We start from the raw sequence: 25,742 nt of genomic DNA, 5'->3' as shown, positions 1-25,742 counted from the left end.
GCCGACCAATAACAGACCACCATCTCCGTGAGGAGACGCCGACCAATAACAGACCAGCATTGTAGTCACGCATTGCATGGAAGCAGTTAGACGACAACAGAAAATAAGTGCAATTACCTAAAGAAGCCAGCAGATGGAGGCAAAACAAACAAATGCAGCCAACCCCCTAGGGTCATGACAGTTGTTTTTGTCAAAAATCCGGGAAAATGTCAAAAGGAGGGGATGAAAAAACTCAGTAATCCAGGTCGCAACATGAAAATAACATAAATCAGGGACGTTGTAACACGGGGGTCCACTGTATTGCTTTTGTGGATAATGAATTAAGCAGTAAAACCAACTCGTTTATTTCCCCCATATCAAGGGGCGAGCATTTTGCCACTAGCTACCCAATGGAAATGGCAGTACAGTATATAAGCGCTTATGTAACTACCGATTATGGCTGAACTGTTTTTTGGGTTTGGTTTTGTTACGTTCACAAGTTGAACATGTTCATACATGAGGATAAGCACTACAAGACACTTATGATGTTTTACCCATTGTGGTCTTCTCCAGGCCAGATGTCATCTTCATAGAACACATCATCGTGACTATTTGTTGAAACCATGTCGAACACCTCAGGAAATCTATTAAAGCATAAAAATAATTATATAATTATATCAATTATATCAAAAGAATAATATCAAAACAAATCAATGTAATTTCCTCCAAATGTTGAAGATTACAAAAAAAACAAAAAAAAAATCTTACCTTTCTAAGTACACAGCCAGAAGCTCCTCCACAGCAGCAGAGTAAAGCCATTCCTTCTCAGTTCTCTTTGTGTATCCTGGAACCTCCTCATTCTTCTTGTTGAACTTCAAGTTCAGGCCAACGTTTACCTTTTGCTCCCCACAAGGACTAAATATGAATTTGTAGTGATATAAAACATAAATTATTTAATAATGGAAGAATGGTAACAAAATTGTGTTGAATTGCAAATTTCCTTAGTATACAGCACACTTAAATATAAGAAACAGACACAAAAAAATGTACTCCCATTATCGTACGTTAATATTTTTTTCTCTGTGTACCCATGTATGGGGATATGAGGCAACACATATCACACAAAAGAGGTATACAAATTATAACCGGCTCAAACTATGCCAATCCATTATTTATCATATTAAACACTAAAACTCTGATTTTGTTGAAACTAAAACACACATAATGTATAAAGCATACAATAACCAACTTTATAGTAGTACTCAGAAGCTGTTTGGAATCAGAAAGGGGGGCTGTTATAGTTAAAGGCAAGATGTGAATCAAGTGTTAAAAAAAGAAGAGATTCACAAATATAATCTTAAAAAAATATAAAAATCATGGAAAGCTGATTGAGATCTGTTCACAAAGTTTATGTCATGATCATTTAAAAAATATTTGAAGGGGATGTGTCCTGTTTTTGTTTTTGGTTTGGTTAGGAATGACCAACTACTATACTAACATCATATGAGTTACAGACAGGAAACAAGGGGTTAGAACTAGAAACATTTTATACTTCCTACTCCCTTTAAACAACTGTAATATCCTTTGATGATTCTTTTTTTGTTTTATCATTATTTTTTTCTTTCTATTTTGTCCTTAAATCTTCCAATGTGTTTATATGTAAAATAAAAACAATCAAACAAAGGCAAAGGAGTGGAATTGGGAGTTGCCCCAGATGTATGGGCCTTCTACTCCATTATATTGGCTGCATTAAACCATAAACTTCAGATTTTGTGAAAAAAAATATGGTGGCTTATACTACAGGTACTCACTTCTTTTTGGATCCTCTACCAATGAAGATGCTTCCAGAAAAGCGAGACACAAGATAGCTACTGATACCAAGACGGGATGCCACAATGTAACCAGGGTTGTACTTCACAGAGTACTTCTATAACATCAGAAAGGCAAATACATTCAAAAACAATGCTTTGAGAAATACATTTAGTGTATGGGTATGCTATATGTCTTACATGCTGGTTCTGAATTAAAACTTCAAGTTGGGGCTCTTGTGGTACGTGGAAAATGACACGCACACGGCCGTCTTTGATGACATCACTTGAATCTTGCACCTGTCAAGAATTTACAGCAAGCAGTGGGAATGCTGTTTGTATTTTTGAGATGCAATTAAAAAATCTTAGAAGTTGCAGCTAACCAACCTCGCCCATGGCAGCATAGTAGGGGTTTCCCACCATAAAAACCGTGGTTTGTGGAGGATAGAGGTCTTCTAAACTCTTAAAGCAGGTCAAAGACGAATAAAAGGCCTCAATGTCCTAAGAAATGTGAGGGCAGGTTATGAGAGGTGGTTGGTCCTGGATAAAGCTGCATTATCAACACTATCATCCGCATTGAATGAACCATTTGTTTGTCCTGTGATTTGATAATGAATAATAAATTACACGAATGAAGTTCCACTAAACTTGGCAAAAAAAAGTGTTCTTAAAGTGGAAAACAAAGAATGTTTGTTGAGAATGCCATTGTAAGGATTTAGAATGTTAGCGAATTAGCTTGGTTGAAACTAAGAACCACTATTGATTCAGTCTACTTACCATAGTTAACAAGTTACATAAATGCAGACCTACTACTTCTGAGAATTAGGCTGTTCACTCCGACATTGGCATCAAAGCAGGAGTTCAGAACATTCCAAACCCTTTTCCCTCGTTATCCATCAAAGAAAAATTGTCGTGTTGACTTGTATGTTACCGGTATTTTGTGAGTGAGAACTGTTGTGTTCAGGCTAGTAAGAATGTACCTGGACCACAGTCTGGTGGGCAAAAGGAAGGACCTGCTTAGCCCACTGTTTCTCCAATTCAACCACGCCGTTTGATTTTGGAATATATTTTCTCCCCGTCAGCAACTGTCCATACAGAACCACTGTTGTTTCATTGATTATGATGCCTTTCCGCTTCTGGTAGCTATGAAATATGTGATTATGGATAAATGACAGATGTTTATGCAATTAAGTCACAGGTGTTTTCAGATAAAAAAAATAACAGTGTTTGGGCCTTACTGTTCTGTTATTCCTTGAATGTCTTTCACCCAGTCTCTCTGCTCCTTGTCTGAGAGGTAAGCAACTTTAGTGGGGGGAGGGGTGGAAGGCCTGTGGTAGATTCGTTGGACGCCTGGTGGTTCTTCAAGAGAAAACCTTTGACACATTAACAAAAAGGTTACAAGTTCACAATAACAATCTAGTCAACTTTTTTGAACAAAGGTTCTGCATTTGAACAAGGTAAACAAAGCTTTGCCAGAAAAAGTAGGAAAATTACTTGATGTCTCCATCTGACACTGCAATGATGCGCGCTTCCTCGAGATGTGGCCAGTTGACAAACACTGACTTCCCCAGTACTCGTTCAGCAACATCATTGCAATGCTAAAAATTGTATGACAGGATAAGTAAGGACATATGAGTGGCAGTTGAATGACTGGCAACAACAATAGTTTGCTTTTGTGTTTACAGTTTATAATAGAGCCATATTTAAATATTTTGCACTACTGATGTAACGTAGCTATCCAAGATAACCAAAAATGAAAAAACGGGGTGCTTCGGGGGTATGGAGTACTGGACCACTCGATTGATCTGATCTGTTAGGTTCCTGTACTGCTGATGTCAGAATTTGGTCCACATAGACCGAAGCAGAATCTGAGACGGCTGTGATGAAGATCAGTATCTCAGAGTCTGAGACCATGGTCCTCATTCAGAAAAGGATGGAGTGCCCTGTCGGAAATGAGGTTCTGCCACAAGAGGAGTTTTAGTATCTTGGGGTCTTGTTCACAAATGAATAGAATGGGAGATTGACAAGGGGATTGGTGCAGCGTCTGCTGTACTGTGGACTCTGTATCCGTCTGGTTAACAAAGAGTTCGTCTGAAAAGCATTCGATCTTCTCTTTTAATGTTTTACAAGATGGGAGGATACATATAAGCAGCTTCTTAGACCATTCATTTATTGTGTAATCTCAAAATCATGCGGCGACCTTGGTCCTTTCTTCTGCTGCTCACTCCACAGGTTTTCAATGGGTTTAAAAGTTGGCGTGAGATGGCTATAGGAGCGACTTCATATGGTATTTGGTAAACAACTCCTACAACTCTCAGGATGACAGTATGCTTCATCAATTCCTTAATTAATTTCAAGGTTTTAAAACAGGGGTGCCAAAAATTCTAGCTTACAATGTGCTATAAAAAAAACAGCGCTTACCAATTCTTTTTCTTGATTGGGGAGAATCTCCAACATCATATTATCACCTCTGCTACTTTGCTGGAAAACCAGCACACCACTCTTCTTCATATTAAACTAAGAACAAGTGACAAGAGACCATGTAAGAAGAGATGCTCATTGATTAAATAAACTTGCAAAAAGAATTTTGTCTGTTGCTTTGTTTTCATATAAAGTACTATATTTTCCGCACAATAAGGAGCACCTAAAAGACTTATTTTTTTAAAAAAGCTAATGGTGCGCCTTATAATCAGGTGCGCCTTTTTGTGGATCAATATTGCGATTGGGATTCGTAGATGGGCAATGAACTGATAAAGTAAGCTTTACCTGTTTCTTTTGTGTGTTTACAGTTGAACAAGTTCGGTCATATTGACTGAGTTATTAAGCTATTGAGACTTTAGAGGTATTATTTGAGTTATTGTTATTACTTTTAAGTATTACTATATTGTGATTGAAAAAGTTTGAAAATATGTCATTAATTGAAGGTGCGCCTTATAATCCAGTGTGCCTTATATATGGAAAAAGTTTCAAAATGTCATTAATTGAGGGTGTGCCTTATAATCCGGTGCGCCTTATGGTGCGGAAAATATGGTACAACAGAACATTATTGTACCACTTTTCCAAGCTTCTATATACAGTACTTAATTAGGTAAACAATGACTAAGCTTTTTCTAAATACAAGTAGTATTTATTTTAAACAACATTAAAGGCTGTAACCAATCTGTCTTGAGGGTCAAACGTCATACATACTTTACTACTACTACTACTACTACTACTACTACTAATAATAATAATAATGATTAAGATTACATTACTTATTAGATTTTCTAAGAATGACTCAGAGGCCTAAGGTCATACATCCTGTAACATGATTAACCCTTGAGACAAGTTGAATGCTCCAAATTTCATTCCATTTCTTCTCAAACAATCAAAGCAGACATAAGATGCTTTGGAAGAAGCACATTACCAGATGTAGCTATTGCATGCATTGCGTGTACATGACCATACATTTCCATTATGAATGTATGACTGTATACATACGTTGAATCCTTATTGTTCCTAAACTAAACAAAAAAATGACATCCATTTTATATGCTTTAAAGAACATGGGAGATTTATTGTGAAATTTCTTTGTCAAAATCAGGTGAAGTTTGAATTATTGATCAAAAGGTGAAGTTACTAAAATATGTGAAAATCATCTAAATGAATGTCAAATTCTTGTTGAATTAAATTTCAGAAAATACCTGCCTACAACACCTTTTGCCGGAAAAAAAAAAACAAAACTGTTGCAAGTATCAAAAAAAAGGCCAACTGTAAAATGTGGACAATATATGGAATTCTACTTAAAAAAAAATACTCAGTTTGCTGACAACAATAAGTAAGGGTTATGTGTAACAGATGACAATAGTATTAATGCAACCATGAGTAAATAAGTATTATCATTTAGAGCTGTGCCTCCATCGACATCCTAAATGATAATGGGCAGTGTTAGTCATCCAGTGATGAAAAAAGAGAATAGACAAAATACTTATACCTTGTGTTTTATGTGATGTAGTGTGGGGAATCCACAAAAATACAGCGCTGAGCGATCCACACTCCTGCCAATGTGGTTTAGTGGAACTTGCCAGGCATCCATGGGAATTTTTTCTTTCCTGGAAAACTCAGGCAAATTAAAAATTGACTTGCATTGACCTTTACAAATAATAGCTGGATTTCATTCAAATACACATCTACCAGGGTGAGAGGAAAGCTATTTCTTTCTATCTCCAAGTCAGATAATATTGTCTTTTAAAAATATTCAAACCATTCTTTTTTAGACTGATACCGATACAAGTACTTCCTGACTCTGACACAAATTACTGATATCACGAGAACTTGAATTTTCCAAAATGTAATGACAATTTATAAAGAGGTACTTTGTAAGATTTATACCGTATTTTATTAGGGACAGTAGGAGGTGCTGCACAGTAGGAGGTGCTGCATTTACCATTGTCCATAGCTATAACAGACATGGAAGCCTCCGGAGGAGTGCCACCTCCCATGTAATATAATTTACGATTATATTTAAAACATACTGTTGGTCATTAAGAACACATTTATTTGCAAGTTTTTAATTTAATCCTTTTAATCAAAAACGGTCTAAATCTTTCAGTGTCCCTACAAAGAACAACCTACATAATGTTCTATTATCTTTTTCTATTTCTGTCATGGGTGACAACGGATAAGAGTTCTTACGGTTCTGATTGGATCACAGATTTAAGTCACAGATGAACTCAAATCAGGCCCCACACACACCCTACCTCCCTTCACAAGATAGCACAAACACTGCTGTGAGGGACAACTTCAAAATAAAAGCTCTGTAACTATATTGCATTGACATCTATGTATTCCTTGGTGCGCTCATTTTGAAGGTGCCTTTGTGGCAGGTTAGCAGCATGTTTCATCATAATCTTGCCATTTCCTTGGCATGTTGTTTTTAATGGTACACATCAGATAAACATAAACAAATACACAAATACCACATAAAACTGTGTGTACCCTATCAGATCAGAGTTCTTACAGTTCTGATTGGATCACAGATTTAAGTCACAGATCGAATCAAATAACGTCCCACACACCCGTAACAACTTTGAAGCTGAGAGGCTGTGGGTTCGATCCCCTGACCATCAAGAACAAGTTAGAAAAGCGTTTTATAAGTGAAAGTCCATTTACCATTTATTGCATTAAGTTCTATGTATTATTTGGTGTGCTAATTTTGAAGTTGGCTTTGTAGCACGTTAGCAACCTGTTTAATTATAATCTTGCCGCTTCATTGACATGTTGTATTTAACGCTATGCATCAGATAAACATAAACAAATACATGAATACTACATAAAAATGTATGTACCCTACCAGAAAAAAATCTTTATTTTTTTTTTAAGTACCCGCATTAGTCAAGGGCTTCTTTCACACAGTTTGCATACAGTACTTGCTCCCGTACGTACATGTGACTGACATGCTCTAGGAGGGTTTCTCTCTTCCTCTGCTTGGTATGACTACACCTTCGTGAATGTGCAACGTGGATTAAACCTTCATATGAACATGCACATTTTTTTTTCATCTACTAATCCACGAATCACATGCAAATAGATCTATTGTAACACTAATTTCTGTACATATATGTACACAAATTGCATATCAAAGGGCATCTGTTACGCATGTATGCCTTTAGTTCTGGGTAGCAAAACGGCCATCGTCATGAGGATAGATACCTTGAAATTAGGCTAGGTATCAGGCCCATAACAACATCCTTACTATCTTTATAGGTAGCAATAGGAGCAGTTCTATTATTTACTACATGATTCAAGGGCTGAAGTGCACCTACCTAACATGGCAGTGAATGATGTTTGGGAACAGCTGAGGAATGGTGGAAAGGTATTGGAAGTCTTTCTCTGAGTCATACGTATATAGTGCACACTCTGTATGACAATTCCTGGCTTTCTCTTCTTTTGTTAGCTTATGATTGCAGCTCTCCATGGCTGCTAACAAACACCTCTGTCAAAAATGAGGAAAAAAAGACAAAATATTTTCAAAAAAAGAGTAAAAGATGGTGTTTGCGTAAACTGTACCTCATCGATGAAAGGAATTAGCACTACGGCCTCCCACTCCTGTTGCTTGCCATTGAGGTCTGTTTTGAAGTCAGTGGGGTAATATTCAATAATGGGTGACATTTCACTGGTCATCAGCGGCTGAAAGATAATTAAAAAAAACAGCGCATTAATGATTCAGAATGGCCTGGTCAAACAGGAATGTGGCAATTCCACATGTAACCACAATCTGCAGTGACAAAAAAAAAAAAAAAAAAAAAAACATTTCAAAAAGGAATTAATTGAAATAGTTTTGGCATGGGGTATCACTTAGCTTGTTTTATTGACCGCAATGATCATTCAAAAGTATACCCACACTTATTACTCACACAACCCTATATTGAATTACTGCATTCTTTGCTAACCATAACCCTTAAACAGGAGTCTTTGTGTGAATCGACGCAAGGTTTAAAATGCATGTTAAGCTGAGGTTTTAGAGGGAAATGCGAAAAAATAAGCTTTTACTGGGCATAAATTGACCTTTGAAACTTTCAGATAAATGTGGGATGGAATATTTGAGAAGTAGACTGTTTTCTCTTTTCCACAAGGAAAAAAGATGGGTGCTTTCTTGAGGGGCCTTTTATAAGCCATAGCCTTGTGCTCTGCTGTGATTACGTTCATTGCTTACCTTGATTTCAAGCATACTCCCCAAATGGTAAATTGCCAGTTTTTAAACAATCTTGGTTGGATAGAGATCATATTTCAACATTTTTTGCATGTTTATACAAAGTTAGATTTGTTGTAAAATGGGCATCGTAACTCATTGTTTGAAGTACCGTATTCCCCAAATATAGGGCACTCCTGTGTATAGAATGCACCTTTAATTTTAGGGTCAAATTCTGGTATTGGACACACCAAAATTTTGGCGACAATGTAAAAACTATAGCAAAACATAATAAGTGTCTTTTTAAATTCTTCATATTGCATGTGTTCATATCTGTGTTATAAATTTGTTGCGGGTTAAGTTTAGTATGTTTCAGATTTCCCACATTGTGAGGAGTCAGTGAATGTTGCGCCAGTGTAACTTGAATGCACTCGAAACAATCGTTTTTCCTTTCCTTGCAAGACAACTCAAGTTCATTTTGCCATAAAAACCCGAAGTTGCGAACCATCCATGTTACACCAGGTTTATGATGTGTGTATATGCCAAAAGACCTCATAAAGGAGTCAAATAGAATACCTGTCCGTGTTCTCTAACCAGTGCACACAGCTCCGTACCTTACCTTTTAATCCTTTACTGGGCACAGCGGCTGCTTTCAGACGATTGTCTAAACCCTAACCCTAGTAAAGGGTTGATTGAATCAGCTGGAGACATCATAACCTTTTCATGATTCTCTCCATTTTAGTAATGCTCCTGTGTGTGAGTAAGGATGAAATCTGACTTTAGTTTAAGCTTCTTTTATTGAAAATAATGCCGTAACCTCCTGAGCTAACACGAGCAGTAAGCTGCAACAGGCACTGGTTGTTAAGGGCCAACTGACTTCTGCCTTCTAACTCATCCTGTTACGGTAATTCTTGTGAGTAAGTAATTATTGTAAATAAGAATACAGCCAATATAGAAATGCACATCTGTGCTTCAAAACTTGGCTCACGTGGCTGACGCACTCATCGTTCTCGAATAGTGTTAAATAAATTAAAAAAAAAGAAACATCTAGTCTTTAATTTACCATTTATAGGATGCACCCATACTTTTGCTCTTCATTTTTGGAAAAAAAAAAAGGTGTCTTATATTTGTGGAATTCTAATAATTATCCAGTAATTTCTTTGTTGTGGAGCTGGGAAACAATAGTTGTTATAAAATGCAAGAAAAAGTACTGGCATATTAATTCTTTTGGAGATATAGTTTTCTGTAGAAATTTGTCAACTAAGTCAAAATAGACAAATAGTCTTAAATGAAAACCACAAAAATCTGTATTTTTTTCAATTGGATAGAAACTGTAAACAGCCACAGTTTATAGTGGAGAAAATGTGAACCACTAAGCAATTGACCTGCTGAAAAACTAATAGGAGTCATTAGATTGTCTTAGAACAGATGCTATGATCAATTTATGCGGAAATCCGGGTAAATAGTGCCAAAAGATGTGTGTTTTACCCTGTAACACTCAGGTAACAGTTCCATGCTGGCTGCGGGCAAGACTGCCAAGAGTTGCTGGAAAGGCATGAAGGGTTTCCCAAGATCAAAAGTCAACTTCAATTCCGAAATATTTCTGATGTCTGACAGAAACGGTGCATAGTGGTAGGGGTAAAACCTGGATAAACAAAAATGGTATTAGATTGAAATGATGGGTGTTTGGCAAACTGTTACCAAAAAAAAAACCCACACACAACCGCCCCAATTTAGCAGGGTAGTTAGTGAGTGGGTTGCTACAGAGTAATAAAACATTCTCACCAGCTCCAGGATTTAACTCCATGGTAATAGTAGTGGAGAATCCACTGGATGCCTTCTACATAACATTTGGCCTGTTTTGATAGAAAATCACTAGAAAGGAATGGATATAAACATCTTATTAGGTGATTTTACATACACATAGAAACATGAACATTGTTTTTATTTTTTAACCCCTTAATTACATATCACTAATCATTCCCTAAATATGACAGAGTTAGAAACTAAAATAATGAATGGCCACCGATTGACTGGCGAGCCGTCTAGACTGCCAATACCAATAATGGCATGGGTCAGCAGTAGAGTGCTTCTCTGCCAACCAGAAGCTTGTAAGTTTGAACCATGTCAAAGTGCGCCTGAGCAAGGTAAGGGAACCGAATTTGCTCCTAGTGGATTTGGAAGCGCTCTGCATCGGAGCAGCATCATTGACGAATGGACGTGTGCGTGAATGGGTGAATGTGAGCCATTGTAAAGTTCTTGGAGCACCATATGATGTAGAAAGCGTTATATACATTTTTGTCTACTTAATTTATCATATATTTGTAACGGGCTTTGAGCTCTATATGGTATAGAATAGACTATAAACAGTAGGTGTACTACATTATTCATTTACCATAGGCGGTGTAGAAGACCGATATCAGACTTAAAAGATAGATGTTGGGATGTTGGCTTTATTCTTTTAGGATAAATAATATACTTGTAGTTTTCTCTGAACTACAGACATTTTAGTAACCCAGGCCAAATCAATTGTCCACCACAACTTTCTGAAATAAACCGGATGGCGTTGTACATGACACTGTTATGACCCTTAAAAATAACTACATTTCTAAATGCAGTATAAACTTATGAACATTTAGTTTTATTATTGTATTTTTTTAATTGTGTTATTTGTCTTTGGATCACATTATGAAAGGAGTAAGATAGGGACAAGGAACAAGAAATTTTTTGGGTGAACACACACAAAACGGTTCAAGCCGCTGCTCCTCAGCATTGAGAGGAGCCAGTTGAGGTGGCTCGGGCATCTGGTTAGGATGCCTCCTGGACAACTCCCTTGGAAGATGTACCAGTGAGGTCCCATTGGGAGGAGGAGTCAACCCAGGACACACTGGAGGGGCTATGTCTCTCAGCTGGCCTGAGAATGCCTAGGGATCCTCCCAGAGGAGCTGAACATAGCGACAGCGGAGAGGGATGTCTGGGCTTCCCTGCTGATGTTGCTGCCCCTACGACCCCACCCGAAAGCGTTAGCTCGTGGATGTAAAAGAACACTCACACAGACACACAGGCACACACATGCTGCACACACGCATGCACTATTACTGTTTTTTCATGCCTACTTTGTTATTTGCTCTATTTTGTGGAATGTAAGTCTGCTCGGGGAAGTGAACAGAATGTGAATTTCATTGTTTAGTGTTACTATGCATATGACAAAAAAATCTTAACACATTCTACGAGATTGTAATTTAGTTTTTAAGTGGTGACAAGCCAGATCACAGCCAGACATCAATGAATTATAGAGTCTAAATAGTCAATGGAGGTGATAAATAGGAAAGAAGCTAAGATAGAACAAATGCTTTAAGTTAACAAAAAAGGGAATAGGGGTAGGAGGTGGCAGATCTTTCTTTAAAGAACTGGTGGATGACTGCACAAAAACTAAAAATAAAATAATAATTGCCTTGAAAATAAGTGGATTAAAAAAAAGTATGTCTTTGTTCTATATCGTATAACATTTACCACACAAAAAGATGTTTGAATAAGTCCCCTTTCAACAAGTATTTAAACATCGCAAACAAAACACTAAACAAGAAGAATATTCAGACCCCATCGCAGTTTGTTTTTTTCAGTCATCTGAACTTTAATGAGCGAATGTGGTGAACTCACTCAGACACAACGTCCACCCCCATCTTGGTCATGTAGTATGTGCGCTTGTACTGTCTGAATTCAGTTTCAAACATATCATCTTCCTCATCATCATCTTCGACAGCAGATACTCCCCCACCATCTAGCGTTTTATCATGTGAAGTCAATTCTGGCAGAGTGATAGAACAATCCTGTAAGACACACAAGTGCTGCAAATTAGCACAAGCAATTATGCAGGAAAACAAAAGTAAAAAGCAGGTAATGTTTTGTCAAAGCCATCTTACCTCTTCCTTCTGTTTGCTGGCAGCTTCCATCTCTGCTGCTTGACCAGCTGCCTCATTTAGGTACTTGTTACCAACTTTACTCTCAAACCACTTCAAGTCCACAAACACCTCACTGAAATGTTCACGATCAAACTATCAGGAAGAAGGGAAATATAACGGAAATAAGGTTTTCTTACAACTGAAAAATGTGCAGTATATTTCTACAAACATATATTTACATAAGCCTGCCAGGATATTCACTACATCAACTAATTGTTCAATGAATAAAATGAACAAGATCATTTTGTGGGGATCAATACTCTCTTATAAGGCATGTGTGTTTATATATGCCATCAACATTCAGTCATGCTGCTTTGTTCCCCCTCTCTCTCATAGAATAATCCAGCGATCACCAACGTGGTGCTCGAGGGCACCAGTTAGCCCGCAAGGATGAAATGAGTAGCCCACAGGCCTGTTCTGCAAACAGCTCACAAGTGCTAGAACAGTGTGATTTTCTAGGAATGTTACAAACAACTATACATATATTACATGTACATAACATATTTCACTTGGTTTTCATATTTACTACAGCTGTTCCTTAATTATGGTGAAAAATCATGAACATGATAGGTATCTTCACATAAACTGGTGCCCTTTGTATTAGACAGTACCAAAGAAGTAGCTCTTACTTTAAAAAAGGTTGGTGACTCCTGCAATAAACAAAGTTACCAGAGTGCTGCAGTTTCAAGTGTGTGTCGGAGCATTTTGGATTAGAAACGGAAGAATGTAGCTTGCTCGGCTCTGAACAAGCATGTTCGATTTAAGAATTTGTTAGTCTGATATATGTAGTGTGTAAATATATATATATATATATATATATATATATATATATATATATATATATATATATATATATATATATATATATATATATACCGGATTAAAAAGCGCACCCTTAATTAATTAAAATACTCAAAGTAATAACAATAATAACTCAAATATAAAAAAATATAAATAATAACTATGAACTCAGTCAATATGACCAATCTTGTTCAACTGTAAACACACAAAAGAAACAGGTAAAGCTTATGTTATCAGTTCATTCCCCATCTACGAATCCCAATCTCAATTTTGATCCATATATAAGGCATCAGCTTTTTAAAAAAAAAAAAAAATCAAAGCTTTTAGGTGCTCCTTATAGTGTGGAAAATACAGTATGTGTGTGTTTATTTTATATATAAATATATATTATATATAAACATCTTATTAGGTGATTTTACATATATATATATATATATATATATATATATATCAATGCAATAATTTACTGAACTTGTATTACATATTATTTTTTTGTTTTGTTTTAATTCCATTACATTAAATGTTCTTACCAATTTTGGTAATTTGTCATGGGATCATCAATAAGTAGAATCAGCAGAAAGTAATGAGAAACTGCCTGTAAAAATATGTTCGTTTCTATGTAATAAGTAATATCAAATGACAACTAGAAAAGGGGGAATTCATATTTCTAAAAGCCGTACCTCAGAAAGTTTCTCCAAGTATCTCTCAAAGTTTCCAAGGTTAAGGTGGCCGTTCTCATTCAGATAACCTGAGCACAAAAGAAATCAATTTGATTCAAGTCAAAGTAATACGTAGCAGACCTGAGTATGTAGGACGGCACCCATGAAATTTGCCAAACGTTCTCTGATCATGTGTCTCTCACCATCGAGGCTGGGCAGAATACTGATGTAAGTCTTATACAACAATGGCAGAGCGTCATGGTTAATGTGAAGATGAGGAAGATGAGGGATGAAGTCGTTTCCCACTAGGAAGCTCATTAGAATCCAGTCATCTATTATCTGCTCCAAGTCATAATCAGAGCCCAAGTGATTCTAAAAAAAACAAAACAAAAAAAAAAAAACATCCATCAAGATCATACAGAACAGTGCAGGTTTTAAACTGTATCTACTGTATTTAGGCCATATGGGGAGTATCTATTATCTTACCTTAACCTCAGCAAACTCGTAGCTAATGTATTCCCTCATCAGAGACAAATGAAGCAAATGGAATGTTGTCTCTTCTGGAGCAGTTATCCTGGAAGGGATGAGACAGAAACTACTTTTTGACCAAGCAGTTTTCAATAATTCTTGTGAAGTCATTTTCATAGTTTGTTAGTTTCTAAATACTGTACGTGAAATATTTGCAAAGGCAGACACGAATGTAGTACTGAATTGGTGGGGTATTGTGTTACAAATGTTTTCACCTGTTCAGTTGTCCTGATTTTTTGAGAGTGATTCCAATAGGGTTCAATTAAGCACTTGGGTCCATACGCCGAGTAGTCAGCATCATTCTATTGAATATTTTAGATGTTTAACTCCCCCAACAGACCTGATTTATTTAATCAGCAAGTTCGACAAGAGGAAGAATCAGCCAAAAAAGGAACATTATTCGAGAGACAACAAACGACAATTGAATTTGAAAAAAAAAAAGGAATGTCAGTCGTCACTTGATTTTGTTGTTGAAATTGTTGTTGTTTTTCGCGCTCTGAATTGACAGTATGAACTTGATTTCAGAACAACAACTGTGTGATCCTCATTTTTGAACAACTGGGTTGTTCACGTCGGAGCCTGCTCACTGCGAGCCAAAGATTATCAAGCTTGTCGAGCGTTGTCGCAGCTATAGTTCCGGGAGGAACTTCAAAATAAAAGCGTACCGAGGCCTTTCATGTCATACATTACTTGTACTATAAGTACACTTCAATTTGAAGTATTGGCTGGCTTCCTCACGACGTTTGGCTTTTATCAAGATACAAAGGCTTGACAGCCAGCGCATTGTTGTGTATGTTTCATAGCACTTCTAAAATAATAAATAAATGGATCTCGTTACTGGCGTGGCCTGACCCCCTCAGCAATATACATTTTCCACATGATCTTAAAAGACCATTTGTGACCTATAAGAGTAAATGATGCTTTGCTATAAATAAGACAACTATTTTGAAAATTTTCTTTAATTCCTCAAACAAGCATTACACAGTTAATCACTGGGGGGGAAAAAAAAAAAATCCCTATCTTGAACTTAAGGGGACACTGTTGTCAGAGAACTCTCTAAAAGAAGACTAGGACAAGCCTCGCTGCTAAGCAGCAAAAAGAGTAACTCAGACCAGCCAAGATTGATTTTGCTCTGCCATGGCACAGGGAAAAAATCTTGGCAAACGAACTCATGCGCTGCCGATAGCACTAATTCGTCACTCAAGCGCCCCTGCCTGCTTTTTATTTATTCAGCAAAGCATTGCACATTACAAGACATAACAAAAAGAGCCAGTCGGGCTCCACCAACAGCTGAGCCAAGGTCCCAGCTCACACTTTCCTGCGTCAACAGCTTTATCTAAGGACTGGGGCGAGATGAACTAGGACTCCATAGATGGATAGCAATGCACACTATTCTAGACAAGAAATAAGCACATAATGATAACAACCTAATGTATGATTCCCTTCACAACTGTGTAAGATTTAGAGTGTTTTTCATTAAAAAGGAATAGATTAAACAATTATAAATGTCAAAAACTTGCAAACAATTGTGTTCTTAACGACCAACTGTATGTGTTAAAAATAATCGTAGGTCTAGTTATCATGCAATTATATTACATGGGATGTGGCACTTCAGAGGCTGCCATGTTTGTTATAGCTTCGGACAATGGTAAATGAAGCACCTCCTGCTGTCCGTAATGAAAAACTGTCAAATCTTATACACAGTCTCCCTTTGATTAAAATTAATTGAAAATTCAACATTAAAATATTAAGTTTGTTCAAGAACAACAAATCAAACCTTTTCTGGGATTTCTTTCCTCCAAAGCGGACTTCTTCTCTGAGCAGGGAGAAATTTGGCTCATGGCTGGTCAAACCCAACATGATCTATTATTGGGCAAAAACAAAATGAAAATGCAAAGGTACCTAATCCCTAAGACCTGATGCACTAATACACATCAAATTCATACGAATCCTACCAGGTCGGCATCCAGGCCATATAAGCAGTGCCGGGTGTTGGGGTCATGGTGTGGCTTTGCAGTCTCTGAACGGATGAATTCCATGATCTTATGCTCTCCCTCGCCAGGGGTCTAAATAGAGAAATAGATATGCAGAGCAGAACCGGGAGAGGGAGCAGAATAGAATGGCTCTACAGTAGATTGTCAAGATGCTTCTTAATTGCATATCAAATCCAAACATGATCACATTTCAAATTGCACACGCACCTCATGACCCGAGAGGTAGATTTTGACATTCTGCCAAAGTTTGTCAGTAGAGAGCTTGTTATGGACAAAATACTTCAGCTGCTCTTGGAGTCTCACCATGAACTCAGTTCCTGGAACGAGATGACAGAGTACCTGAAAAAGTTGCCAATGGTGTTTAAAAAAAAAAAAAAAAAAACCTTCCAACTTCTTGCATTTTCAATTGTCAACCTGTAAGTACAACATCAAAAAAGGTTAGTTTGTTTTTACATAAATATGGCAAGACAGCTTGATACAGACATCACAAGTTTCAGTATCTCAATGTGCCACCCACCTATCCATTCATTCATCAATCAAGACCACACAGCGCAAGAAAAATGTATACAGTGATCCTTCGCTACTTTGCGCCTCCCCTATCATGCCTTCAGTACATCACGGATTTTTTATTTAAAAAAAAAAATATATAATGCAAAGTGAGGTGCTGTGAAGGTTTCCTGCATGCCAGGCAGACAGGTTAACTATAAATGCACTTGCCACGGGCACTCCTTGGACGTTGAACAAGTACAGTACACATATTTACTTAAATCTTGCATTATTAAACCTTGTACAGTAACTGTGCTGTTATCCCTTCCCTTCCCATCCCTTTGGCTATACTCTCACGGAGAGCCGCGGTTACATTTGGCGCCCGGAAGTCTAATTAGAGTGAACCCTGTAGCTGACCAAACATCAAAATGATAGCTTACACTTGAAATTCCAATTTATTACAAAAGAAATCTAGGTAAAAGACTTACAACACTCAGAGCTGCTCTTTTGGCATATACACACAGAGCTGCTCTTTCCTCCTCTTCCTTCGCATCTACCTAACAGTAACACTGTAAGTTTCATCCCTACAAGACATGTGATTGGCTCCCAACATGACCATAGACCAATGAGGGCAGGAGTAGATAGAACTGTAGGAAGGGAGTAGATTATGCTACTTTGCGGTTCTTCACTTAAGTTTAAATATATTTGAAAAATTAAAAGAGCTCAATTATGAGCATGAAAAAAAACATCTTATGGCTAGCTGCACTTCTGTGGCAGCTTATTCCATTTGTGCAGCACTACAGCTAAATACAGCTTTACTATGTTGGAATTAAACTCTGGGCTGCAGTTCTGACTTGAGTCACATCAAAAGGCAACTTTACGTACATGAGTATAGGGTTCACAATAAGTTAGGGATGTTTATTTGCATGAGTGCAGGCACACCGTACAAGTGAGACCATTTCATGAAAACGGCAATTATCGGATGTATGACATCCACCAAGTCTAATAATATGCCCACAACATTGTAAACACTGTATTTACCATCTTTGCGCAACACTTTGTTGATAAATCTTTGACAGCAATTATCAGCTTTTTTTAATGATACCAGCAATTCACCTGTTTCTTTTGGCAGCACCACTCCAGCTCCATCAGATTACTGTATATGGGGATCACTAAAGCCACTACAGCCACTTTTCAGATTCCTGAAGGACATCCAAAAACCTTGTCCTAAAGCCACTCCTTGATTGACAGGTGTGTGACTCCAATTCTAAGTCTCGTTAACAAACTGCATTTTGTCCTAGCAGGCTTAAAATGAAAGCACTGTTTGTCTACGTCACATCACTTACCTGTGATTTTTTATTGTTTAAATGTAAGTTCAGAAAAATACCCCAAAACCTGCTTGTAATTTAGCGGTGAGGGTAAAAAACTATCATATCAATGTAATATTAGTCTGTCAAAAGACAAATACTAACAAAGTAAACCGCTAGGAATACCTTCCAGATGTGTTTCATAAAAAATGTAACAGCCCGTCCATAAATCAATTTAAACATATATTTGGAACAAAGATGGTAGGCAAGAGCAAACTTGACTGATTTATTGTTCAGTCAAAAGTACTGTATATGATCAAGAGGGGAAAAAAATTGGGCCCTACCTGGGGTGATGCAGTTTGAGTCGAAACGAGCTTCTGTGGGCAACACCTCTCCTTTCTCGAGAGCTTTTTTAATTTTCTCTTCTGCTTCTTTGGCAGACCTTAATCAAAAATACACACACGTTATTTTGTCTCCAGAGCAATTTGCCTTATTTTCATTTTATGATGTGACATGAAAGAATCTGAAGATTAAGCCTTCTAGCTTAACCTCTTCACTACCGAATTTTTTTTTTTTTTTTTTGGGGGGGGGCATAAAATTTAGCATATATTACTTGTTTATAAGTCTAAGATACTTGGAAAATTAACTAAAAACATTTTTTTTTTAATCCATAGATTAGGTTACAGATCCTGGGATTTTTTTTTAATTGCTTGATCGAACATTATTTATGAGAGCAAATACACTTAAAAGTTTTGACACATGTAGCACATATTAGCAATATAATTACGCAGTATTAGATGGTTAATTGAGGAGAATTTGTACAACGTAACCTACCTTGTTAAGAGTGGGCCCAACACTGGCCTGTTGTGTATGAAAAAGTTGTAAATGTCACTGGAATGTGTAGATAATTGCGTAAAGAACCACCTGGATGCCATTTTATCTTGCTACCATTCCTATACCCACTCCTGTTTGTCGAAAAGCGCAGGGATGGATTGTCCCAACAGGAGTGAAAGGGTTACAACGATATCGACATACAATTTCAAAGTTTGGTTATGATGCCGACTTTTGGAAATCGGGAATTGCACACTAAATTTTTCACTATATTTTGAGGCCTTCATCCTTTGGGTGGTGCAGACTGGTAAAGTACTATAGTTATGTATTCAGGACCTGTCTATCAGAATCTGCACTCCAAAATAGAATGGGTGTACGATTTTGAGGGATAATAAACTTTTAAAAGTGGACTTTTTCATGACATGTTTTATACTGAAGGGGTTTCAACTGATTTCTTATAATATTTGGAACTCTGTATTGATAGAATTTCACACCTCGGACCTTTGGTGGAGGTAAAGCAAGCCTCCAAATATGACTAAAGGACAAAATGGTCATGTCAGATCCTCCACTTCAGATTCCTCTTTACCATGTCGGCACAGGACGATGGGAATGTTTTTTTTTTCACCCCCCATCAAAATACCATTATTGTGCAAAACAGATGGAAAATGGTGGGTAATCCCTTGTTATGTCAATATAACTGGCTGGGATCGAGTGGTTGTAATAATTTATTTATCAATTAAATAATGATTGTCTGTTTTTACAATGAGAAACATTAATAGGCAGTTGGAATAACAGTTGGCCTACTTTTTCATTTGTAACTAACAGATAGTTTATCCTCCTGAGAAAACACCAACATTAGTACAGATTTGCAATCCTGTTACCAACAACTCTGTTATTGTGATTAGAGTAAATTTATTTATTTATAAAATCATGTAATAAATAAAGTAGTAATGATCTGTAAGATGTACTAATCAAGCCTATGATGGTTGATTCCCTACTATGTATGCTACTACATGTAGCAGAAAATCAGAAACGTGAAGGTTGATTTTTCGATAATTTTGAAACCAAAATGTCCTGGAATGACCCACACTGATTAATACGTATTGTATAGACATCTGGTGATCATTTTCACTTCTCCGGCATGTTTATAATATTGTCATGATTATAAAATACCGATGGGACAAAAAAATCTCAGGGCCTGTAACCTTGCTCTATGGAAGTGGGAATTTTTTTAAACAATTTTTTCAAGTATCCTAGACTTATAAACAAGTAATATGCCATAAGTTCTATTCCCCCCCCCCCCCAAAAAAAAAAAAACAATAGTCAAAGGGTTATAGTCAGTCAATATTACTGCGATGGTAACATCAGTTATTCGTCCTCTGGCTGATAGTATATTCCTTGTTTGTTTTTAGATGGGGGGGGGGGTGTCAAAATTATTGGCATGACCAGAGTGGTGTGTGAACATGTAGAGTAAGCTGTACTTCGCAGAAAAGAAATGTGAGTAAACTCGGAGGAGAAGTGATATTTTTTTCATATAACAAAAACCTCTTATTTGAACAAGACTGAGAAAACTTTTTTGCATGCACTGTGAATCCTGAACCCACCGGAATCTCCGCCCTCTCTGTTGGTTCATCTTTGCCCTTGGTGCCACACCATCAACTGCCATAAAGAAGACCTTGCGTGGCTTGATGATTCTGAAAAGTACCTCCAGGTAATGGAAAATATCCGCAAATATCTTCTCCTCAGAAATGCGAAAGTGAACGTCTTCATCATTAGGGTGAGAACACTGATGGATGATTCCGTTCATGTCTAGGTAAAGATTGTCAAACTCTGGGATCTGAAAAATCAAATGATGATTTGATTATGTATGATTACAAGTGAAAATCAAATGCTTATTAAACATATTTAATGTGCCAGTAATATGGTAAGTATCTTTTGAGTCATTACATTTTTCAATTTCTTAATTTTTCCACCAAGCACATTTTTGCTTACTTCTGCTACAGACATCGATTCCCTAACCAGAATTGATTTTCAGTAAACAAAGCCAAACATTCATCTTCAGCAACATTAGACAAGCATGTTAGTATACAAATTATTGATTAAAACGTCACGTTTCTAAAATAACCACCAAAATATTAAATGATTGAAAGTCTGGAATCCGTGTTGGATTCCCTCTCCAATGATACCTCATTTGTTAAGGTCGATATGACATTAGTTCCTTGATACAGTATTTGGGTTTAAAGGACAGCAGACACGCCTCTTTTTGCAAACAAATACCAGAGTTTTGGGCAAACTGTAGGCTCCAAATCCCTACTTTGATTCATCTATAATTTTAGATTTTGTGTTAGCCCATCATTCTCAACAAGTAGACCAAGTTTCAGCAAAATCAAACTTGTCTTAGTTCAACCCATTTGGCATGGAATGACTGTCTGATTGTATTATGTTTTCTGATGAAAATGTATTTTCATAAAGTTTTAGTTTAATAGGTCATTCAATTTCATTACTTAAAAAACCCAGATTCTCCATCATACTACTGTAGATAGGTTTGATCCATCTTGTCACATGCCGTCATTCATTACCTGTCAAGTTAATGATTTATTTTAGTGAAAAGATCTCTACTATGATCCCAAAAGAGGACACTTTAAGTGTCCACAGGTTCATCTGTGTTCAAACATTAATTTATAATTACTGTTTTTCATTTTGAGAACAGGTCTGATACTTTTGGATATTTGTGGACAAATATTTATGAATAATAAAGTTAATTATTTATTTTGTGACGAGATCTCGACTGTAATCAGAAGAGGATGCTTTAGGTTTAAGAGTTTTCTGTGGGCAAATATTTATTCATAACTATTTCTTTTTGAAAAAAGGTCTCTGTGTTCATTATTTTTTGTGGACAAATATTTATAAATAATTAAGTTCTTTTTGATAAAAGATCACATCTATGATCCAAAAGATAACCCTTTATGCTTATTATTTTTTGGGGATAAATACAAATGAAGTTTAAAAGTTTAATAAAGCAGACACTGGTAGCATGTGAAGGTTTATTTTATTTTTCTTCAGGAACTTTGATGCACTTGGTTATGTTTTTTTTCTGTTTTAGACTAAGCTGTAAAAAATAATGAACAGTTTTTGGTAAACCCATTTGGCATGGAATGACTGGCTGATTTATATCAGTGATTTAGAAGGCTTTTGTCTTTAGTTAATGTTAAAAAGGATACAAGTTCAGGTATGCAATTTTTATAGACAACAATCTTATTTTTAGTCAGCACATCGAGTAAGGGGACGCGCGAAAACTTTTCTCTTTCCTGGGAAAGCAAAATATAATAGAGAAGCACTGCACATAAACGTAGCAAGAATGTAATGACAGATATGACGGGTGCTTGTTTGCCTTGTGAATCACTGTTAAAACGTTCTGAAAAGTATGTTGCCTTGCAATAAGCAGTTTGCTGTGGTCTGCTTCCATACACATTCCACCGCATTTGACGAGTCAGGGTTTAGCACCTATTTATATGTTTTAATGTGACAAAAATTCTCATCAGAGATCCACGATTCTTGTCGGTCAACTATTTTGAGTTCAAAACAGCAAATTTGAAAAAAAAAAAATAAAAAAAAAAAGATTATTTGTTTTCATGTCTGATGAGAACATCTGACATCTGCACAGACCACCTTTAACGCCGAGTGTTTTCAAAATGCTCCAGGTGTTGCCAAACTACTAATGATGTAATACGTCACATTTAAAAGAACCATCTGCAATGCTTCTGTGTATGCAAAGTTAAAATGTCCATGTTACGTTCACAATGGATCCTAGGATTTTGAAACAGTTATTGTTGAACAGTTATTTTGAACAGTTCTCCCTAATTAGGACCTGATTTTGCGTCTACATACATGAAAACATGTATGTACAAAACATGGTGAACGCACACACCCAAAATGATGAAACAGTTACTCAAGCTTCGCAACACAATGGATTGTTATACCACATCACCCAAAGAAAAACAACACAATTTCGGGAACTTTCAGTCATCTCTAAAAAATCTTAAGTAATCATTTTAACGCAATCTGATGCCTACAGTACATAATTGTGTTCTACAGCACACAATGAACACATCTGTTACAGAAACAAAGTGGCGTAAATGTCAATAGTAACGAGAAAACTTGACTTTATTGACAAGGCAAGTGATGGTCCCTGACTCACTAATAACAATACAAGATGTTTAACTAAATTTATTTTGCACAATTGTATTTGTTTTCTTACAAGTTTGTTTGAAATCAATAAATATTTACTTGGAAAATTAAACATTTCCGTAACTGGAAGGGGCAACTTGACAGAACAAAACAGATGCTAAATTGCGATTACATTTAATCGGACATGACAAAAAAAATAGTCAAGGGTATTAAAACGTCAACAGCCCGCAGTTTAACAAGTCGATAGCAAACATAAGCTAACGCCGATAAGGGCAGTGATCCGAACAGTAAAGCGATCCGCGAGCACCACTATCCTACCTGATGTTCCTTGACAACTTCACTGAGACAAGGGTACCGCTCTGAAATCCACCGATAAAACTTAGGGACCCCCATATTCACTGTGACGCGGAATTGCTCTACCTTACAGTGGGTGGAGGGAAAAAAAAACAATACGTTTAATTTAATTGAGCAAGTAGAAACCAGTTTCGTTTCCTGCGGCCGCTATCAAGCTAGCTGTCCGTGGTACGTCTACTAACTCATCCCGCCGTGTTGTCATCTACATATCGTTCCTATCTTGACACTGTTAGGTAAAGCTGGGGTTCTCAAACTTTTTGGAGTCAGGGATCCTTTTAGGAAGCAAATTTTCCAATGACCCCCATTGTAAATGTTTGCGGAAACAAAACAAACAAACAAACAAACAAAAATCATTTAAGCCAAACATTAAGGACCCTTATTATTCAACAACATATTCAATTTGGCAACATGTATATTTGTTGCTTTTCAGCTATTCTGAAGTTTAGAAAATACAAATTGCAAACTGCACTTCTCCTTATTACAAAGTGGGTCAATTTCCCCCAAACAGGTTGTTGCCAATTATTTAATCCAAAACAGCATTATTAAATAAAATGCAGATTTAGGTTTGCTTGCTTCATTGCCTCGTTCACAAGCAATTGTAAACAGAAAATTCATTTAGACAAGTTTCAGAATTATTACATTTTTAAAAATTATTAAATTGGTTGAATTGATTGCTTTATTGGGAGTCATTAATACTTTCACAATTTAATATAAAATATAATGAAATTAACACAAATATACATGTGTATTTTTTACTAATAACCCAAATTCTTTCATGGACCCCCTGCAGTCAGGCCACAGACCCCCACTTTGAGAACCGCTGAGCAAATAAACGATCCAAAATGTGGAATACTAACTAAATAATGACCAACCTAACTGACTAAGTAAATAGCAAAAGATGTTACATGGGTCACCTCACACCGACAGAATTTCTCGCACGTCCCAGAGGAGGTGAGGGTCAGAGTTGAACATGATCCACTCCATTGTCGAGGTGGCTGATCGGAGTTATGGCCGTAACATGGTCGATGCCTGTTATGGCGGCAATCCCCAAACCGGTAAGGGATGCCGTCAAGATGAAGAAGGATTCCAATCAGGCCTTTCTGGCCTGTGGGACTTAAGAGGCAGCTGAAAGGTACCGACTGGCCTAGTGGAGTGCAGCTTCTGCAGTTGCGTAGGCAAAAACATGGGGGTGGGAGGAGTTTGGTGAGGCCGTGGAAAACGACCTCTGGAAGATTTTAAGAAAATTCTGGTCCAACATCCGCCGTCTCAGGAGGGGGAAGCATTAACACTGTGTAAAGTGGAGATGGAGCACTGCTGACCTCAGATCAAGATGTCATGAGTCATTGGGCAGAATTCTTCAAAGATCTCTTCAATTCCACCTCTGTCTTTCTTTGAGGAAGAAAAGTCTAGAAACGGAGGTGGGTCATTGTATCTCTGGGGCTGACGTCGTAGAGGTGGTCAAACACTCCTTGGCAGCAAAGCATTGGGGGTGGATGAAAAAGCTCTGGATGTTGTAGGCCTGTCCTGGTTGACACCTGTCTACACATCGCATTGATAATGCGGACAGTTCCTCTGGACTGGCAGACCGTTGGTAGTACCCTTTCTTAAGGGGAACTGGATGGTGCGATCTAACTATAGAGGAATCACACTCCTCGCCCCTTGCCCAGACATGCGTCACCGGGGGCCTCCCTCTGCAGCCAAGACTGGAGGTGGGGCTCACTGGGGCCATGGTTACAAAAAGGTAACGTGGGCCCCCCTATCCATGGGCTATCCTCTGGGAGGGGCCATAGGGCTCTGGTGCCATACGAAAATGGCAGTGGCTGAAAGTGGGGACCTAGGTTGTTTGAACCCCAACTGCACAAACTGGTTTTAAGGACATTGAATGTCACCGTTCGGGTAGGGAATGATTCTACGCTGGTGTGTGAGGCAGAAAAGTTCCGACTGGACATAGTTGGATTACCTTAGATTTTGGTACCAGTCCTCTTGAGAGGGGTTAGACTTTCTTACACCATGGAGTTGCCCACAGTAGGAGGCGCAGAGCAGTACCAGTCAAAAGCTTGGAAACCCCCATCAAGGAGCCACAGTCCCACGAAAATTGAGGATCATCAAGCTGCTTGGAGATAGTCACTCAGTTTCTTAAATGTGCTTGTCTAAAGTTTTTTATTCTAATCTTCT

At 37.3% G+C, this 25,742-nt stretch overlaps 1 protein-coding gene across 2 annotated transcripts in view; it reads right to left on the bottom strand.

Moving 5' to 3' along the window:
* xrn1 (5'-3' exoribonuclease 1) overlaps positions 1-23,726 on the bottom strand; it is a 36,806-nt gene extending 13,080 nt beyond the window's left edge. For both annotated transcript variants that reach the window (XM_088430186.1, XM_088430188.1), the window contains exons 1-25: positions 23,532-23,726; positions 20,630-20,862; positions 18,539-18,636; positions 16,609-16,718; positions 16,363-16,473; positions 16,185-16,270; positions 14,366-14,453; positions 14,083-14,251; positions 13,901-13,968; positions 12,381-12,512; positions 12,118-12,287; positions 10,243-10,332; positions 9,946-10,102; positions 7,836-7,955; positions 7,592-7,761; positions 5,761-5,878; positions 4,209-4,304; positions 3,282-3,385; positions 3,026-3,160; positions 2,768-2,930; positions 2,175-2,288; positions 1,989-2,087; positions 1,791-1,906; positions 748-894; positions 534-623 (exon numbers count right to left, since the gene is read on the bottom strand). In XM_088430186.1, coding sequence (XP_088286312.1) covers positions 534-623; positions 748-894; positions 1,791-1,906; positions 1,989-2,087; positions 2,175-2,288; positions 2,768-2,930; positions 3,026-3,160; positions 3,282-3,385; positions 4,209-4,304; positions 5,761-5,878; positions 7,592-7,761; positions 7,836-7,955; positions 9,946-10,102; positions 10,243-10,332; positions 12,118-12,287; positions 12,381-12,512; positions 13,901-13,968; positions 14,083-14,251; positions 14,366-14,453; positions 16,185-16,270; positions 16,363-16,473; positions 16,609-16,718; positions 18,539-18,636; positions 20,630-20,862; positions 23,532-23,606 — 3,059 coding nt within the window. In that variant the 5' untranslated portion in view covers positions 23,607-23,726. The remainder of the gene's footprint in view (positions 1-533; positions 624-747; positions 895-1,790; positions 1,907-1,988; positions 2,088-2,174; positions 2,289-2,767; positions 2,931-3,025; positions 3,161-3,281; positions 3,386-4,208; positions 4,305-5,760; positions 5,879-7,591; positions 7,762-7,835; positions 7,956-9,945; positions 10,103-10,242; positions 10,333-12,117; positions 12,288-12,380; positions 12,513-13,900; positions 13,969-14,082; positions 14,252-14,365; positions 14,454-16,184; positions 16,271-16,362; positions 16,474-16,608; positions 16,719-18,538; positions 18,637-20,629; positions 20,863-23,531) is intronic.
* Positions 23,727-25,742: the final 2,016 nt, after the last annotated feature.

This window comes from Hippichthys cyanospilos, chromosome 12 (assembly GCF_059441005.1).
Source record: "Hippichthys cyanospilos isolate Australia breed blue-spotted pipefish chromosome 12, RoL_Hcya_1.0, whole genome shotgun sequence".
NCBI lineage: Eukaryota > Metazoa > Chordata > Actinopteri > Syngnathiformes > Syngnathidae > Hippichthys > Hippichthys cyanospilos.
The sequence above is the reverse complement of the archived record's forward strand: the minus strand, read 5'-3'. Positions and strand labels throughout refer to the sequence as shown.